This window comes from Plectropomus leopardus, chromosome 15 (assembly GCF_026936395.1).
Source record: "Plectropomus leopardus strain MGB_pleo_1.0 chromosome 15, ASM2693639v1, whole genome shotgun sequence".
Lineage (NCBI taxonomy): Eukaryota > Metazoa > Chordata > Actinopteri > Perciformes > Serranidae > Plectropomus > Plectropomus leopardus.
In genome coordinates, this window is record NC_142190.1 from 7033478 (window position 1) to 7054293 (window position 20816).

Below are 20816 nucleotides of genomic sequence, written 5' to 3' on the forward strand. Positions count from 1 at the left end.
TTTGCATTCTGTCTGTGTGAGATGCTAATTGTTTCTGTTCAGCAATGCAAGCACACAATAAAACTGTCCCCACTGCTCCGCATCAACAATGACAATAACAAGCTGTCATTATCTGGCCTGACAGCTGTAATTCAAAGCATTAAATGAGTTTGCAGGATTGTGACAGGCTCATATAATGTGCTGCGGGGACATACTGACACACAGAGCTGTAAGGAGGATCTAAATCTGTGTGAAAACATTTTATTATGAGCCAATAAGAGTCACTACCACCACTGTTTGCTCATTACACAAGGAAACAATAGTGCCAAAATAATGATGAATAAATAACAATAAATGTATTACTTGATTATCTTGTGGGAATTTCATTTCTAATACTCAAGTACTCTCAGTAAATACAAAAATCTGGAAATTCTGATGGGAACATTTTAGTTATTAGACAGTGTGCAGATTATAGATTTACATATCTATTATGTAAAATATCAAATCTATGACTTAAATTACCCACCAGAATATAATGTAAAAAATGAAAACCATCTTGACCAGCTGGAAGATTACCATGCTGCTTACATGTGCATGCACCAATAATAATAATAATAACAACAATAATAATAATAAAAATCTAATCAGACATTTGTATTTTGCTGAAAATATACTTTTAAGTAAAATCTTTACTTGTGATTTTAATACTTTTGCTTGAATAAATGATCTGAAAAATGTTTCTATCAAGCTTTGTTTTTTATTTCATTTTTGTGGTATTTTTTGGAGGTGTTGTTTGTCTGACTGGTATGCTGGCAATGTGTTTGTTTTTTACTGTCTGTCAGTGGTCAGCCCACACAGAGAAGGGAGGAGCTTTAGGGTTTGGGTTATAATGACAAAACTAGGATGAAATTTAACTCCTTCAGCGTCTCTTAGCAACGAAGTAATGTGTTTTCTTACCCGCAGGTCCTCAGACATGTGGAGGAGCTCCTCTCTCAGACTGCTGAAGGTGGAGAGCAGCAGACGCATGCTCTTATCTGCAGTGAGACGAGTCTGACAAAGAAACACACAGAAAGATGAATAAGCACCAGGGAGGGTTCAGTGACCACTTCTTATCTGTGACAGATATTTACATATCTGAATAACAATCTCAGTCATTTCCACGAGTGATGAAGAAGAGAGAGATGACGCTCATTGCCTCACAGAATCACAGCTAATAATAAGTCAAAATGAATTTAAAGTATACTTTTTATACCAGCCTGTAAATCAAGTGTAAATGTGTATAAAAATAATAAATGCTTTATAGCACACTAAAGAGTTTGTCAACGTGTGTAATTGCATGTCATTATACTGTGTATGTTTACAGCTACATAAAGCTATTATAAATTTTAAATTTAATATTTAATTTAACAATTATCAGCTCAGCAGAAGTTACAACCATTGAAAAAAATACATTATAAACACTTTTAAAGAGTCATATTTGCTTTACTTTAAGCTATTCACTGGGGCATGTAAAAAAAGTGTTTCACATTGAAAAAAATAGAATTCTATAGATAAATCTATAAAAACACACATTTAGTTGATCAATATGTGACCAAGAAAGAAATGGGTTAAAATTATTTTAAAAAGCAACTTAACATCAATCAACAAGGTGTAGCTCTTGTGTTGTTTATGATGTAGTGACAGAAGTGAAGTTAAAACAGTGTTGTTTGCAAACTCAGTTCTTCAGGGAGACAAATCTCCCTTTTTTCAACAAAAAAGAATGAAGCTAAATGATAAAAAAAGTAAAAAATGTGGTGCATGCCTAAAATTAGGGATAAATAAATATATGTCAATACAGTGTATCATATTCCAGTCAACTAAAAATTAATTTGTTACAATATATCTTAAATAATATTACAAATAACTCACCTGCAGCAGGTAGCGGATTTGTTGTTTGGTCAGTTCAGTGGCTCCTTTGGGGAGCAAAGCCTCCACCTCCTCTCTCTCCACCTGAATGCACACACACACCACACAGATAGACAGACAGACACACACACACACCAAAATAGATGCAAATGAATAAAAACCTTTGGAAAATAAAGCAAGAAGAAAGTCCTTAGAATTATTTTCACAAATTTGCCATAATTAGGCTCCTTAGGAGAACATACAAAACAAACATACCGGCTGCATTGATATGTTTTGTGTGCAAAATCAAACAGAAAAAATGACAGTTAATGTTTGATGTTTAGACCAAAGCGAGCTGAATATTTTATATTGTTCTGAATTAAATTTCAGACTAGGGCGACTTTAACTTCAGATAAAACTCTGTGTCTGCTTGGCTCAGTCCAGATTTATTTATCAGATGTGTGTGATGCAGGTTTGCTTCTCACCTTGTAGTCATTGCTGGGATCCAGCTGGTGTTTCCTGTAACACACAGAGAGGAAAGACAAACAATGAGAAAGACAGAATGAGTGGAGTGTGTGTGTGTGTGTGTGTGTGTGTGTGTGTGTGTGTGTGTGTGTGTGTGTGTGTGTGTGTGTGTGTGTGTGTGTGTGTGTGTGTGTGTGTGTGTGTGTGTGTCACATTGAGGGGATTCACCTCCTGTCTGGCAATATAAGCAGCAGGTGGTAAACTAATTATTGCAGCTGAAACATTAAAATTAGCTTGGAGTTGAAATTAGGTACAGCGTGTGGAAGAATTTAATGTGATCTTTTATTAACATTTAGTGGCATTTTATGATTCACGCCGATGATTCATATTCTATTGTCACAGAAGAGAAAAAAAGCACACTATATTACGGTCCAGTACATATTTAATATAATCATCAGTCTGATGGAGAGCGTGTAGCTCGAAACATTACCTCAGTGGTCTTTACTATCTATTGAAGTATAATCCAGAGCATAGACTTTGCTTTTTCTCCTCTCATATTATCTCTTTTTCTGCACCTAGTTCTTTTTGCTGGATGTGCGTGCTTTTGTGAACTTTTTGCATGTTATTGTTGTACATATTCCAAATCAATGACTCAAAGCTAACTGCAATTTAAAAAGGACTATAGTTTGTATTTCCATGTAAACACAGTTAATAAAAATGTATGTGCAATTTTGCTTTAATGTTGTTTGTGATACAAATCGGTAGACAAATGTTTTTATTAAAGCATACCTGTATAATTTGCATTATTCTACATTTTCTTGCCTTAGTGAATGCCTCACTTGTAAAGATGTAAAACTTTGAATTGGGTCACCACCATGTCATTTATGTTTTTCACTATGTAATGTTTGAAAACAGATGGCTACTGTAGTTTTTACCAAACAGCACCAAAACAATAGGAAAGTGCATTTGTTGGGGTTTATTTTCAGCCAAATTAACTATTAGTGTTCTGGCAAATAGTTATTGCAGCATTTGGGACTGAGTATTTGGGATTGACTTGGGTTTTTTCATGGGATTGAAAATAAAGAAAAAACACACCAGACTCACTCTTTAAAAGCATGACAATGATTTCAATCACACCACTCAACACCTGACTGTAAGTCAATACACATGTACACTAATACAGGCGTCTGTGCTGAGTGATTTGGAGCCTCACATGTCACAGCTGGCTGACAGAGAGGTGAAAAGTCTGAGGAGGATTAATCATTAATCTCTTTCTCACACACACACACACTTTAAAATGCCGGCATATGAATCAACTGGGTGGTGGCTACATGGACAAAAACCTCACGTTCACAAATTGCTGCTCTGAGGTGCATCTCGCTCTCATTGGCTGCATCATCCTCCTCCTCCCTTTTTTCACACCCAGAATTCCTGTAACCACCTATCCTCACTATCAGGTGATGTAACTGGAAATAGATGACTACCAAAACTGTAATATTACTTCTAAGTAAAACTGTACAATAGGGTTGAGGACATTTGACTGTTTTCCTTAGAATTTCTTTCTTTTTCTTTTCTCCCCTCGAGGGCATCTGCTGTGTGTGTAAAAGAATTACGAGATAAACCAAAGAAAAAAAACTACCAAAACTCACCTTTGACTTGTTCCAGCATGATACTCATGGTGCTAATCCAAACCACTAAACCCAGCGTCTATCTCCATGACAATATCCCACAACTGCGTGTAGGAGTCTACTATTCCTACTGTTAATGCCAGGATAATAAAACCAGACTGAATGATATCATCACTTAAAAAGCTATTAATTATCAGTATTAGGTATGTCTATTGTTGGTTTAATCCAATATGAAATTTTTGCAACACTGACAAAAACTGTCTCCGGGAAGATTAGTGCCTCGAGTTTTAGAGTCCGTTAAACAGTGGTTCAGGTCTAAGTCATCACACTAAGCTGCCGGTTTATTAGGTACACAAGATGCTCCAAATAAACTGGCAAATAAGTGTATGCACTGTATATGCAAATAATATGCATAATACATTAATCAGGGTCTTTTTATTCAAAATTTAAAAATGTATTTCTTTATCCTCTATTTAACTGTTATCAATTAAGGTGCATCCTCAGCCAAAATCTAAACTTAACCCTTAACCAACCACCAATTCTATTTTTGACCATTTACCTTTGTAAATAGGTCACAATGTGGCAATATATTTTGTGGTGGTGATTTAAAACAATAACTTCTCAAATTTTTTTTATTTTTATTTTTTATACATTTTACACATTTTATGTCCCAGTACATAACATGAAAATCTCTTAAACTTGTGTCAACCACCAACCTTATTTCAGATTACTAACCAAAAACTATTTCAATAAACCCATTGACTTTGAGACAAGGGAACCGCCAGTGCTGAAATGCTACTCATTTTTGGGTTTTGGGACTCAGTCCTGCACCACTCTACTATTCTATAGAAAGACTTCAATGAAAATTTCAGGATGATGCATTCATGTACCAGCATATAGAGTATGAGAATGACCTCCTTCAGGAAAAGTTAGCTTGTAAAGGCACTGCTATTTTGTTGCTGACTCTCAGGTGTTGGATATCAGGACTTGTGGTGGGACGGACCCTCCAAATAAAGACATTTCTGTAAGAAAACCCTTCATGATGCCAATTTGTCTTTCTGTAATAATTTCATGTGGACCGGAAAAATCCTTTTTTTGTTCACAGATAATAGATAATAGAGATATATTTCATCCTTTGTATCTTGCTATAGAGAGAACTTAATGCCAAATTAGACTTACTGTCCACGGATCTTGGACACGTGCTCAGAGATGCAGGAGTGGATGTCACAGTTCTTCCTGTAGACATCGGCTAGCAGCTCGCCAAAGTACCGTGTGTCCATCTTGGTCGGCTGGGACACTTCCCTTAACTCGGTCTTCACCTCCTTGGTGATCTTCTGTATCGCCGGCGGTGGCTGCTTTGTCTGTATGACATTGACAATCTCCACCTCTTCCACCTCCACTGTGTCCTCTTCTTCCTCATCGTCTTCCTCCTCCTCCTGGAAGAACAGGGCAGAGACAGATTTTTAACCTCTGTGTGTTTATATGTTGTGCCAAGAAAAATATGTTTATAGGCCACTATGTTTTTATAAATAAATAGAATGAGCATGTATTTTCTCCATATGCCAAATATGGTTTAAAAAAAAGACATCATCAAGTGTAAAATACTAAAAATGACACATTCCAGAAATAACAAAATGAATGTTTTTATGCTTTGATGGTTTTGGGATTGAAAAATGCAGTTTGAACAGGTTTCAGTGGCACATCTTTGCACTTAACAGTATGAATGTACCAATTTTGTTTCCACAGTGTATTTTAGACTTACTGTAGGAGTTGAGCTGAGAATTCCAGGATTAAACCAAAATACTCTTAATAACCTTACCAAAATTTATGCTATTTGCATGAACACAGACAAAATTATCAAAAAAAACGAAGAATGAAAAGCAGGTATAGTGCGCCAAACAGTCCCCTTAGGGTTAATTAGAGCTTAGAGGCCATAACTAAGAAAAATGTGCAGAGACCAAAGCACATAAAAATGTGTCCACAAACTTTTGACCACATCGACAATTTGGCATTTATCACTTCTATGGAGCTCAGCAGTGAACCCTAAGGTCTCCACCTGCCACCCTGCACAGTCCACACTGCACCTATGCATGCTATAAGCCAAACACACCCATCAATTCCTTTACCTGCGTGTAGCAACAGAGTCGAGTCTGACTGTTGTTGCATAACTTGTTATCTAATGCGACGCTGAGCCGCCTGCTGTGTATGCTCTTTATGCAGGAAGCCCTTTCACTCTCTGCAAACACCTGTCTGTTTGCTAACAGTGGTGGTCCACAGTAAAAGTATTTGTTTGCCTTGTCCTGTTTCAACCTCTTTTCGTCTATTTTTAGCTCCCGTGGTGCACTTTGTGACAAAACTAGCTGTTAAAAAGCACTTTGCAAATTCTTTTCAATTCTTCTCAGTTACACCCACAAGACCTGAAGTACCATCTCAGCAATAAGATGACCTCATGTGAAGCCAGCAGAGGGAAAATCCTGACTGCGGTTTTATCTGATACAGAATGATGAATGAACGTTGGCGCTTATTTCTTTTTTTGACAGGCTGGTTGGGTTTTTTGAAAGGCCTGTGTTTGTTTTTCTCCACTAGCAGCCTGATTTAACCCCTCCCGTCTTAAAGATTTAATCCAAGGGCGTAGCAGTTTTTCTTACAACTGCACCAAATCCCCCGGGCCTGCACGTTTGTATGCCTGTCCCTCCAAATGCAATATATCATTAGGGTTGGTGGACAAAGTTGGGGTATTATGATGGGTTAGTTATTAATTCTTTTGAGTCTGTGATTAACATTTCAGTCAAATCAGCACATCAAAAACACAGGTGAATGACTTTTATTTCCACATGGGTAACTTGAGCGTCCGTGTCCCAGCATGCATCTGCCTTAGAGGGATACTTTGTGGATTTTTAACCAGCTTTCTATCATAAAATATGTAGCATACATTAATGAACTATAGTAAAATTCCCTCAATTTTATCAGCGCCCTAATCTCATGTCTCAGTTTAAATGATCTCTGGCATGAAGGTTGTTGCTCGAATGACAGATTGCACTTCCGCATTTCCAAGTGCCCAAAACTACGGCGCCCTCTTTCTCTGTCTATCAAACTCAAACCAAACTGTAAAGTAAAACAAGGCAGTACAAATATGTACGAAGATGTTTTACTGCACTGCCTATTTCTTCCTTTAATGGCTTTAGAAACATATTTTGTTTGTGCACTGTTTAGCTGTGATACCAGAATTTGAGTTGGGCACCATAATGGACAATACTGCCATGCTGTGTTTGGTCACAACAGCAGCACTCTGGGCTCAATGACGCTGCAGTACGAAGTTCCTACTGCATTGCAAAAATCCTGCGGCCAAGTGAGCTTTTAGCCAGCTCAGTTTCACTCCGTCTTCCTTTCAGATAACTCCCTAACTCCCTATTGGCTCACTAAATTATCTTAATACTCTCTTTCATTTTGGGTAATAAAAGGAAATTCATACTAAAGAGATTAGCTACATTCCTTTGGAAACAGGGAAGGATGGAAATGAGGGATTTCTAAACAGAGAAGCGTATCTCTTCTGTGAGATGTTCCAGGCTCTGCCATGTGGGGCTTAATTTGATCTTTATCTTGGTTTCACCCCTCACAAACACAAACAGTGAGGACATTTTGTCTGATGTCATGCCTTCTTAAATTTCCAAACTGTGGCTGTGCAGAGCGGTCGAGCCAGATTCCTCATGAGCCCTGGGGGAGATAAAGAGCCAGCGTTTCCCAGCAGGTGAAGTTTACGTTTTTGTGCCATTGGAGGGCAACCAAGACCTGCATGGGGCCGTGAAGCCAGCAATATAATGTTTAGTTTCTGTTGACACTGTGTCAGACAAGTGTTCAGGCCACTCGGTGCTTATTTTTTAGGCTGCATTCTTTTCTTTCATTTATGCAGAAGAGGACAAAATATTGGAAACAACTACCAAACATTGATGTAAAAGGTGGCATCTTTAAATTATGATATGCCATTTCTAAGCTTCATGGAGGATTTATAGCAGCATGATTGTTGGTGTTCCTGATAAACCGCTACTTCAGAAACACTTCAGATGCTTAAGTTCCTCGTCTCTTTTGTGTCTAAGTCTTTGAGTAATTGTAACTCTTTGCACTTCCTGCAGCCACCACCCATGCAGCAAAACCAATGGAAGAAAGACTAAAAAAACATAATATCTTCTTTACCAGGAAACACTGGCATGGCAGTTAAGTTTCAGTATTGTTACATAAAGAAAAGAAAATAATCAAGACACTGCAAGGAACGGAAGAACAACAACCTGAAAGAAGGTTTGATTTCAACACTGAATTCCAGCAAGCTCAGTTATTGTACACTGCGGCAGTGAACAGGAACCAACACTAACAGAGGCTGATAGGAATTTAATTCCTGCAGGGAACAACTGTTATGTTCATCAGATTGAACTGCAGGTTAAACACGTTAAACTGTTGGGTTTTTGGACTCTGTGCCTCGGAAGAAACTCACTGTTATATGTTGTTTCAAATCCAGCATGCACTCTCACAAAAGCTGAGTCAAAGCAGGTGAAACATAAGCAAACACTGTCATGTTGCAAACTGCAGGTTTGCTACTAACTTAGTCTGTCACAGAGACCAACATATCTCAATGCAAAATTGTCTCAGCAGCCCTCTAATGTGCTAAATTTGATAAAAACATGGTTGCCATAATAGGCCTTGTGACAGAGTACGAGCCAATGAAAGAAATACAAAAACAAACATTTAACAACGCACATTTGCACTTTAATCCACACACCTGTGGAGTTATTTTCATCACATCAGAAGCAGATCTCTCAGTGTTTGAATAAGGGCTTGGCACTAAGGCAAGAAAGTCAACTGACACAACTCTGGTATCTGACAGCGTGTGATTGTAAAGTCAAACCCTCTCTGGCTGCAGTGAAGACGATGTTAAACCTAAAGTTTGGTTTATGATCCTGCGGAGCTCACAGGTCACAGCAGGCCCAAAGGTTGGCACTTCTAGGGCTGTTATAACTATGATTTTGTTGTTAGACATTAACATGCAAATAAGAGAGGAGTGCAACAGTGAGGATAAGGAGTGTGAGACGTCTGCGTCATATGGAGGTGGGTGTGTCTGAACGCTGCAGGGCTGCGGCTGCTACAGTAACATGCCTGTCATTCCTGCAGAGAAAGGGAGATTGTGGAGACGAAAGATGGACCTGAAACCAGTCTGTATGCAAAACAAGTCAAGGACAACAACCTCGTTATCACCAGACATACCGGACATATCAGTCCTAATGATAAGACGCTGCTTACTACAGTGATATTTATACCATCCTTTCCAAGCTGTATTTGAAGTGAAAATTTGGGTAATAATTTAGATGTACTAAAAATCACACTGGAGTTTAACTTATTGATGGTGGTGTGAGAGTTTAAATTTTGCCCGATGGTGATGCTACATGACAGATCAGGGGGTCTCCAAATAATTCATGCTCTGGGAATTCGACAATCACAAAATGATGGGAATCTGGCTAGTTACAGTTACAGATATCTTGCTCTGGATCAAAGTGTTCGATGGATAGAAAGATGGATAAACTATACAAAATCACCAATACACCCTGCTACTTGCAAAGCAAAACTGTGCGTGTAAAAACTTGACTACAACCCAGCCAAAATCATCTGGAATTACATGGCCAGGTTTTAAAATAGCTTACTTTTAAGAACAGAAGCTCTGCAGCCGTAAGCCTGAAACAGTTTTTGTTTTGTAAGGGTTGCTGGTGGTGGTGTGGCTCATTTTCAGGGATGACAGAAATGTCTCAGGTGGACTCTGACAGACTTTCATATGCAGCTAACCTGCAAACGCTACATTCCAGAGATCCACAGCCAGACCTGAGCTCATACCGCCGTGTAGAATGTGTCGGAGGATAACAACTTTATGATGATAGGCTGGTGCGTGTATGTGCGTGTGTATGTGTGTTTGCAGATCTATGAAAAGTAGACTGACCTCAAAAAGTGTGAGAGCGCAGGCAGAACAGAGCAGCCACAGGTCAAACACTTCATGTTATTTCTGTCTAAAGTGAGTCCTTAAAAACCTGATTTTCCAACAACACGTAGAAAATGTTTTACCCATTTTCTGTAATTAAGTGTATATTGCTTGCTCCAGCATTACAAAAAAAAAACAACTTGATTTTAGAATCTATTAAGTTCATTTGTATTAGGATCAAGTTGAAATTATTCTACCAATAATGGCAGTTCGTCTTGTCTGTTGCTTACAGTTGTGCAAGTAAAATAAGACTGGATCTGAATCGAATAATCAATTCATAATCAATAGATGACAATTTTGATAAGTTATTAATAGCTGAAATCATTCATGACACTATTATCTGTTACCAACATCTCAGGTGTGAGTTAAAATGTTTCATATTATTGTAAATATAATACTATGCATCTTGGACAGTTGGTGAAAAAACGAATTATGTGCAATTTCCACAGTTTTTCGAAAATGTAAAGCCTAAAAAAATATGTTGACTTATCAAATGAATAATTAACGGGTTACTTTTAATGAAAAACAAAATTAGCTGCAGCCCTACATAAGTATTTATGCAGGAAATGGTTGTTTGTATGTTTTTTTCAGCTGCCCCCCCTAAATAAGTCTATCATGCTCCATTCATGCATGTGTGCGCCTCCAGTTAAAGTCTTCAATCTGACATCAAAAAGTTGTTGAACTACAGTGACATGTTGAGATTACTTTGATTTTCCTCTCTGTGCCTGCAGGTAAAATCTCCTGTACATGTGGTGACACATCAGGGGTTTTTCAGGTAAAACTCATTTATCAAATAATCTCAATAAACTGCACCTTCTTGTTTCAAATGCAAACAAAAATCAGTCAAAGTCCTTTTAGGATCAGAAGCCGACTGATGTAGTTTCACTTCTACAGGCTGTGAAAGGCGGGTCACCAAACACCAGAAACCCAATATCCAAACTCAGCACACCATCACCTCTTCACCATGTCAGGCCTGTGTGTGTGTGCCTGTGTGTGTGTGTGTGCCTGTGTGTGTGTGTGTGTGTGTGTGTGTGTGTTTGTGTGTGTGTGTGTGTGTGTGTGTGGATATAGGTCAGTGTTCAGGCGCTCAGGACTCTGTGTGTAGCTGAGTAACACTAGAGGATGATAATAGAGAGAGAAGAGTCATTTTACCACACAGGCTCTTTGTGTAAGTCTCTGTGTGTGCAAACTGCAAAACATCTCCTCCTAATGAAGTCATTTTTTGTGAGTCTCTCAGTGCAATTAGAAAATTTCAACCTGTGCATGCTGCATTAACTGTTTTTAAACTTTTTATATATTTTCCAAATTAAAGTTAGATTTTTCCTAATTCTTCCTTTGTATGTAAAGATAAAGACACTTATTTCTAAGAAATCAAGTTGATTTTATTTAAATTGTGTTAACTTTCTTTTTGCATTGACATTTTCCCCCTTTCGATTCGATATTGATATCGCTTGATAAGATTGAGATTTCTGCACCACTACACTATGTCCACCTTTGCACAGTCAGAAATTTTTCCAGCTTTTAATCATGTGCAACTTATGAATAAAACTAGCTTTTTTAAGGTCACAACTGTGCAACTCAAGACCTTCTTATCATACTGTTAAACATTTGTGTGAGTTTATTTTTCAGATTTAGAGTACAAATTTGTGGGTTACGGACCAAAACAGGTTTTAGTATCTTTATCTTTTAGTATCTTTGATTACCAAATTCTATTCAGTTCATCAAGAAAATTACCTCAAAACATTCTTGAGATATCAACTTCTCAAGAGATATTGTATATACAAAAGAATGGGAAAGATGGACGGAGTAGCTGAAAATTTAGTGTGTTTGCCCACAGCTATCGCCGGTGCAGGGACATAAAAAACAACAGGAACTCTCAATTTTTACTTTTATAGCACCAAATCATAACAAAAGTCAAATATTTTTCATATCAAGCACGTCTAGACCATGCACTTTCAGTTTCACAGACTGCTGCAGTGTTATTTGAGTCAACTTTAAGTGTAATCTCTACTACTACTCCTACTTTCGGAAATTTAAAAAAAAAAAAAAAAAAAAGGTACAGGTCATGTAACCAAACAGTGATAAGACACAGTGATAAGATGCAGTGATGCAGAAAAAAACTGTTTTATGGTGCATTGCATTATTCACTGCATTTCTCAAAAAAAGCAACAAGAAAGCACATGCACAAGTTAAGTTACAACTGCTTGGCATGTCATCACCTTGAAAACCTTGACAAAGTTATTATGAATCAGGAGTCTCCAGAGCAACAAACTTCAGCGATGACAAATCAGTAATTAGACCGGGTGGCACAATGTGCAGTAACAGGCCATATTGGTTTTGAGCAGTCATAATTTAATGACTTAGTATTTTTTCTGTAGATTGGCACTGACCTTCTCCATTTTTTCATCACAGTAAAGTATTTTGTTTGTGCAAACTCCAAACTTCCTACCAGCTTTCGTGCCTGGGTTCAGTTTGTGTAGGAGAAGAGACGGGACTTGGACTCACTCAGCTGCTTTATCAGCTCCTTTAGCAGCAGAAGTTTCTGCTTTTGCAACTGCCTGCAGGAGTTCTTCAGTCGGACATATTCACACATGTTGCAAGTGGAACAATAGCATACATTGATGTAAACAGTCACAAATCAGCTAAAATCCTCCGATGAACATACTGCTCCTCGCAAAAGATATCAGCTGTTAGCGGAAAGTTATATTGATGAGACAGAGGAATCATTCACCACAGGCTGTTCAGAGCAAACACAAAACAACAAATATAAAAATGATCAGACTAAATAAAAAAAAGATACAAAATCAGTGTCATTATCAGGCTACACTTTTACAACCACCAACCAAACCATAATTAGTCAAAAAAATAAATAAAAGATATCCTCATTTTACCAAGAAAACCAACTGTGAGCAGCCATGTCAGTGACCTCACCACGAGGCTGTAACTCAGTCAAAGCACCAGCCTGACAGCTTCAGAAATGTGAACGTTTACCAGAGGCACACAGTGGAGCAGATGGCATGCAGCTGTGATAAGATAAAAATATACAGAGGACTTTCAGCTGCAAAAATGTGAATGAAGACAAATCATGAGCATGAGAAACTTTTGCAAACGTATCTTTGAGATCATCTTATGCTCCTGTAACAAGAGATCCTAAGCATTTCCAAGAGGCGCATATGAGCACCGACAAGGTGACTGCAAACCCGTCTGTCAGGTGCAAAACTCTAAATTTTGTTCAGAAATGTTGTTAAGCTTTAAAGTACTGTCGCTGCAAAGTTTTTCTTCCACAACAGCGACAAAAGTGAAACTGAAAGCTACAAATCAACTCCAACAGATGCACGAGGAACATTTTATGAGTACATTATTTATATAATTTAATTAAAAGCTGCATATTTTCAGAGGTTTCGTCATATTAACCATTAAAACCATTGCATCCCATTTCAAATTCTTGCCTCTCCACAATGTGACGCTCCCCTACACTATCCTGTAATTATGTCTAAATACTTTGCATAACCTACAACAGTTACAGACGTCGCTCAAGACGCAGCTGAGCGGATATAAAAACCTATTTCAAAAGGAAGAATGCTTAAGTTCTCCTGTCAGATACAGTTTGTCACACTCCTACAATCCTTGAATCGGTTTTATCTCACAACTAAAATCTCACAACTAAACGACGACAGATTCCATCCTCACAGCAGCAAGCATGTCCTTCAGTCTGGCTCAACACACTTGAACCTCAGCTTCCTCAAGAAAAAGCACTCAACGCCTCTCTTTGTCACACAATGGCTTTGACCTTTGATCCACTCGAATTTGATTGTTTACACGATGATAACAGACGTCTTAAGAAAAAAAAAAGAAAAGCATCAGATGTACCAAAAACAGTGTTGCCTTCACTGAACCAACTGGATCAGATGAACAAAAAATTAGACTAAATGTCATTTTTTCAGTGCTGTTAAACTTTAAAATAAAGCAGCTGCTGATCAAAAAAGACAAACAGAACTATTCAGATGACAGTGAAATTGTCATTTCATTGTCATTTTTAAGCAAAACATATCTAGTTCCAGATTCTCCAATGTTAAAATTTGCTGTGTTTAGCTTGTTAAATTATTGTATAATTAATATCTATGGATTTTGAAAGACATCCCTTTTGAGTTTAGTAAATTGAACACACATTTTTTCACTATTTTCTGATTTTTAGACTACGCAATTAAAAAAATAAATCAAGTCGGCAGACTAACTGATAGTGAAAATAAATTGTTAGATGAAGCCCTATTCCAGTTCACCCTAAAGCTGGGATGGGGTTTCGGTGAGGACTCTGTACGGGCCTGTCAAGTTCTTCCACACCAAACTGGAAAAACCATCTCTTCGTGGCCCTGGCTTTGTGCACGGGGGCATTGTCATGTTGAAACAGGAGGTCAAACACAGACTGATGCTCTAAAGTTGAAAACGCCTTTAAAAAAACAATCACTGTATGCTGTAGCATGAATGCTTCCCTTCAATGGAACTTCTATAAGGGTCTTAATGTTGTGGTATTTAAATGTTTATGTATAGAGGCCCATGAAGGTACAGGTAAGCCTCAGGTCTGTTGAATGTAATTCGTCTGTTATTGTATGAAATCCATTTTTTACAGCACCAGAATAAATAATCACACCCCTCTGTGTCAGGTGATGCATATCTAACATATAGAGTTGTGGCTCCGGCCTGTACATACCTGTACAGCTGCAGGCAGAGCTGAGCTGCGAGGAATGTGTCGACCAATCAGACAGGGGCTGACTGACTAATAATGATGTTGTGTCACGGTCCAAATACATAATAAAACACTTCTGAGAGCCCCCTTTTGTGTGTGTGTGTGTGTGTGTTAAATCTTTAAATTAGAGGTTAAATCTTCAGCTGCAGGTGTTCAGGTTATTCAACATTTTTAAAACTGATTTTTCTTCCTCGATCTGCCATATCCAAGAGGCAGTGTTTAATAGAGATTTAGCTGTGAACAAATATAATGCGATTTAAGCATGTGTTTGTCTTTCATATCAAGGTTTCACTCAAGAAAATGTATTTTCTCCGCAGGCCTCTTGTACAACTTGCAACTACACACACCGTGAGTCTGAGCTTGAGAAGAATCAGTTAACCAAAGCCGGTTTTTGGCTTTGCTAAATGACCACACCTTCCGCTCAGATAACAATCACTGATCCTCACTATTAATCAGTCATTCGTCGGCTTTGGCAACATATTTTTTAGTCACTGTTGGCAAGACTTCAAGAGCATGACAAGGTACTTAATTGAAGCTATGACAGAATGTGAACTTGATGGTCTTGTCAAATTGTTGAGAAAACAGAAAAGACTTTGCAGGTGATGAGACGGTTAGCTTTTATCTGGTTGTAGTAGTTTTGCATTTGTTTTGAAAAGTAACAACATGCAGTAATACATGGCTTGATACAGTCAGGAGGGAACCCTCCAAATCTACACGTGGTTGCCGCAGGGTGCGTTACGTAACATGAATTCTTTCCATTGATCTTTATGTACATCTTCTTAAAAGCAATTAAGTTTTCTAGGGCTGTCAGCGATAATACGTTAATCACAATCGATTAAGGTCCGTATATAATGCGTTTTTTTTTTTTAATCGCTGGTGAGACTCTACGGAAGCCCTGAGAGGGCAAGTGAGACGTTTTTTTTTCTGGTGGTCCATTTTCTAAGCCAAAAAATGTTTTTTTCATGTGTGAAATAGAGTGAAAAAAAATTGGGGGTGAGATTTTTGAAAAGATAAAAAATCATTTTATTAGTTATTTTTTAATCTTGCCTCTTTTTGTCCAACCTAAGAGCCAGGTCATAACAAACAGGAGCTTGTCTGAAACTCAAATTTCCAATTTTTTTTTTACCTCCCAAAGAAAAAAAAAATTCTCGCCCCCCAATGTTTTTTTTTCAGTCTATTTCACACATGAGACATTTTTTTGGGACTTAGAAAATGGACCACCAAGTTCGATGATACTGGTATCATGTGAAACTAAAAGAATCCAGTGGTACCCACCATGCCACACTAGCTCCTCAGTAAGGGGTGCGAATGATACTCCAGTTATTTGGTTATTTGGATTCCCATAAGCTACCACATCAGCAGCAGCTACTCTTCCTGGGGTCCACAGTTATGATTAATTTGTGTATTTGCATCTGAAATGCGGGTCTACGTGTAATCAGAGTATCATTTAAGGTCAGTGAGTGTCTGTCACTAATCAAACAGCAGAGCCTCACACTTCAGGTGTCACTGCACACTGCAGCAATGGATTTTTTTTACCTGTCCCCCCACCATCCCAACACCCACACACACATTTTTAGCACTTCAACCCCACAGTGGGTCTGTTTTCTGTGAGACAAGAAACTTCTCCATTCTATTCATGAAGCCAAACTTCCTAAGTGTAGAGGTCATACAGGACGACATGACCACTGACTCAAAATAACATCTGATGTCTTAAAAATTAACAAATGATCAATTTAAACATAAATAACAAATACTGAATCCCAACCGAGCAGAAAAACACTCCTTCTCCATTCCCAAAGGAAAACACAGAGGGGTGCGGTCAACGAGTCCCTCTGATGACTAGTTTCATCTGACTTTGTCCTCCCCAAACAATAAAAGCATCAACCGAAAGCACTGTTGAGAAAAGCTGACTAGTAGTCTCACAGCCCAAAATATTTTCTCAAGATACAGCTGAAGCCAAAACAGATTAGAGGCAGCGGTGGCCTTCTCTCAACGTATTTTAAGGTTCGATTCTCAGAGGAAAACAGAGACTAAGAAAGAAATACGGTTAATCTGCAGCTTTAATGACCAGACAGGCTTCACATTTGGGAGCAGAACCAAATTACAGGGTGGATACACTAATTATCTCTCACTTTCATTAACATTGCAAGTTAAGGCTGTTGGCTTTCGCGGAGCCCTGCGCTCTCTCAACCAGTAGGACTGCAAAATTAATCAAAATATTATCAAAATTGCAATATGGCCAAGTGCAATACCTGAAATACAGGAGCTGCATTTTTTTAAAATAAAATGCAGATGCACTATTTTTCTCTATTTTATGATTGTTAACATTTATTGTTTTTGAGGATCTGGTTGTGCGATAAAAAAGGAATTTGATGTTACCTTGGGTTTTTTACACTATATTCTAACATTTTATACACTTAACAATTAAATGGAAAGCTAGCCAGTCAAATCACTCATAAAAATAATAATTAGTTCCAGCCCAAAGGCAACAACTGCTGCCAAAGTGATCAAGGTGATAAAATGAAATGATTAATTTGGGAGAGCACATGAGCTAAAAGGTATTTCAAGACTACCGCCTTCTTTGATGGACTGCCGATAAGGCTGTCACTCCAACAACTGAATAAAAATCAAATTACAAACACTATGCACGTATGCATGACTTTCTCATGTCAGGCCAAGGCAGACGGCATCAAAGTGCCGACACAGCGGCTGTAAATCAGAGAACCTCCCTGTTTTGACAACAGCCATATACACGCAGGCTCAAATCAAAGGAATGCACGTACGCACAGCAAAAGCGGCTGGACACACCTCACAGTGACACCCACCCTGAATGGTTTGTCAGAGTTGCGACAGTTGCTGCTCCTGTGATTATGAACAAAGTGTTGTTGTGAGTGTGAATGTGGCAGCAGGGCGTAGCTGCACACTAAGAGAGCATACATGAATCGCCCCCGGCTGACATACAAAAAACTGAAAAATAATGAAGATACTTGTGCTACTGCACTTTCACACACCGAAATGTTCCCATGTTGAGGTTTCATGCTGGTGGGTGTGTCTGCACTGAAGCAACAGATGGATTCCACACCCCACATCCCATCTGCAATTTTCCTCTGAAAGTTTCTCATCTTGAAGAAACAGCTCCACGTACTGCAGAAAGATTGTACTTCAAACTGTGAGTCGCTGGGAGAGTTGGCACCGAGGCACAAACCTCACTGCCAGCTTGGATTAAAATGGAAAACTTGTCACTGTGGTATCCAGATATTGTTCTCACTCTAACGCTCATGAAATCATCAGCTTAAATTAAAAGCACAGAAGTAAAAACAGCCACGACGTCTAGAGTTGAACTTGAGCTACATTTGGTTAAAAAATGTGTGTTTTCAGATTTCCATAAACTCGGCGTCAACTTTATATTTACAGTTGCGTTGAGGTTGTAGTCAGTGGTGGTGTTTTACTGGACTGCATTACGTTTACAGGTGTCTCATATCGTTGATAGATGAATTTACTCAGCTCAGTGCACGAGAAGAGACAAAAGAAACAGCAAACAAATGACTAGAGTCAAGAAGGCGTGAGATTGAAAAAAAAAAACAAACTTGTAATATAAAGTAAGATTATTTATTTAGCCATAGAGCTCTTGAGCAGAAACGGTTTGTGATCATTTGATTTATTGGTTGCTAGCGCACGGTAAATATCTTTTATTCTTTCAATAACAGGTTGTGCTGTTAATGCGCAAACTGGCTAACTTAAGTCTTAAATCCATCTTGTTGGTCTTCCATTTTCCCTTTTTAGGATGAAAAATAAAGACTACCGCTGTCTGGTTAGGGCAGATACATGCTAGCTGGCCACTGGCTGCAGCCGTTGCAAAGTGTTCAGCTTCAACTTTTTGCTGAGACACAGGCTACTTGGGGCGACGCAACAATCGGCCTTTGATGCCTGTCAGGTCTTTGATGTTTGGCCATAATGTAGTCCAATGCAACACCACCTTTGACTATGACTCCACTAGTGAACTAATTCACACATGAAATGCAGTAGAAACAACGCATATATGCAGAAAATGTTCACTTTTCAGCTGTACAAAGACTTTTCTACTTCTAGTTCATCACAACAACATCAAATGCAGTGCAGACGTAAGAAGCCTCTCAAAGCTCTTCTTATCAACCTGACTGATGTTTTCAGAGAGCAGATTACCAGCAACTTGCTACGACAAGTTAGAGACTCATTTTCTTGGGAGCGTGTTGCATTTGCTAAAAGTCATTGACTTCAGGGGTCTGTCAGAGGGGTTTACACTTAAACTTTTGTTTTTGTTTGAGATTAGAGGTTTGTTTTTTTTAACGCTTATCCTCAACTTTATTTGCATCTGTCATTTCGATGTTTGCAGACATTCTCACGTGTGTGTTATCTCAGAAACAAACACAAAGTAAAATGGATGAGAAAAAGCTGATCTTAACTAAATAAGCAATGCAAGACTTAACAAGGCTTCTGCTTAATAGGTTGACACTAAGTGAAGGACACATACTTGTGTGGTTGCCAGAGTTTACGGAGGGTTTCACCAAAAAGAAGGCTTTCATGAGGGAGTGAGTGTGGATTTTTGTGTACACGTGTGTATGTGTGTGTGTGTGTGGGTGTGTGTGTCCTGACCTCAGCACTCGGCTCGGGGCTCTTGGATGACTGGCTGAACACTGATGAAGACTTCCCGCTGATGCTCTGAAATAATGGACAAAGGAGAAGAGAAACAATAAGAAACATTCAGATTTGGAAAAAAAACAAAAATCAGTTTCTTTCTTAGCATCACAAACACAACGCATGGCTTCATCTGTATCCTTTAGATTGAGAAAATGTTTTAAATCTAGGGATGATACAATTAATCAATGATCGATTAATCGGTCATTAAGAATTTAATGTGAATTTTCGATTCATTGATAGGCTAAGCTAAGCTGTCAAAGTGTATGCAATTTGTTGCTTTAATTGAAAAGAAAAAATGCATTTTGGTATTGTTTGAAATAAGCAAAGTTTTTATGGTTTTCTTCCTAATAACAGGTAATCGATTGTTAATTTCACCAATAACTGATTAAGGAAAGCGCTTACGATTCGCATTCCTATTTAAAATGTTAAAGCTAAAGCAAATCAATGTAAATGTTGATTCAGCCCAAACTAACTCTTTGAGTCTTTGATGCCTTTTATAATGAATGGATTGGAACTTGATGCACTTTCCATTCAAATACTTAACTCATCCCTGCATTGGCAATTTGAGGCAAGTTTGCAAAAAGAGTTCAATTCATTTCCACACAGTAAAAAACAATCTAAAAGTGCAAATAAGATAACATTAAGAGTTAAAATACACATGGATAAATGACAGAAGCCAAACCATAGCTGGCCGACAGCAGGCAACACCACACATAAAGGCAAATATTGTCTCAAATTATGTCAAAAGTGCAACTGCGTTCATCAGTCCAACACAAACTAAACTGACCATATTTTACACAGTGGATGTTGGCCCAGTGTTTCAAACTGCTGACTGTGATGTATTATGCAGGATGGAGGTAGAAATGTTGCTTTTTACTGAAGAGGGAGACATCATTTAACTTAAAAAAGCTGTAAAAACATGTTTCACCTCTGAATCAGATGGGTGGGAGCCAGGTGAATTTTGTAAAATAAGAATGATGATGGTCTCAAGTCGACCACGATGTCATTATGTCAGAATAACGTCCTCACATCTGTCTGTATGCCAGTGGTTCTCAGACTGTTAAGTCGGGGGACAAAGAGGAGGTGTGGAGGTGTGACGTTGATTACAAGGGGGCAAATATGAAATTAAACAAATTTGAATTAAAAAAATTTCTGAAGGGAAAAAAAGAGTGATGATGCCATCATGCTCACATTTACTTCACTAAAATGCAACATGGATCCTGTTTATTGGCTACTTCCCCAATTATTGTTAATGAGCGGGTTGGGTGGAAATCGTTTTCTTTTTTTTGCTTCTGAAGAAGGTCAGAAGGTTGAGAACCATTGCTCTGAGTTAGGCTACCTTGACACACATTTTTTGGTCTTTTAAAAAGGTACATTGCACATATCTGTTATAAGTTATACAGTTATCTTTTGCACATTACTG

At 38.2% G+C, this 20816-nt stretch overlaps 1 protein-coding gene across 2 annotated transcripts in view; it reads right to left on the reverse strand.

The window, feature by feature from the left end:
* pof1b (POF1B actin binding protein) overlaps positions 1–20816 on the reverse strand; it is a 36984-nt gene that overhangs the window by 11709 nt on the left and 4459 nt on the right. The window contains exons 2-6 of one of the 2 annotated variants that reach the window (XM_042499018.2): positions 19349–19414; positions 5136–5392; positions 2349–2382; positions 1888–1968; positions 937–1029 (exon numbers count right to left, since the gene is read on the reverse strand). In XM_042499018.2, coding sequence (XP_042354952.2) covers positions 937–1029; positions 1888–1968; positions 2349–2382; positions 5136–5392; positions 19349–19414 — 531 coding nt within the window. Of the gene's footprint in view, positions 1–936; positions 1030–1887; positions 1969–2348; positions 2383–5135; positions 5395–19347; positions 19415–20816 lie in introns of both variants that reach the window. The other variant, XM_042499019.2, reaches the window with a different exon arrangement.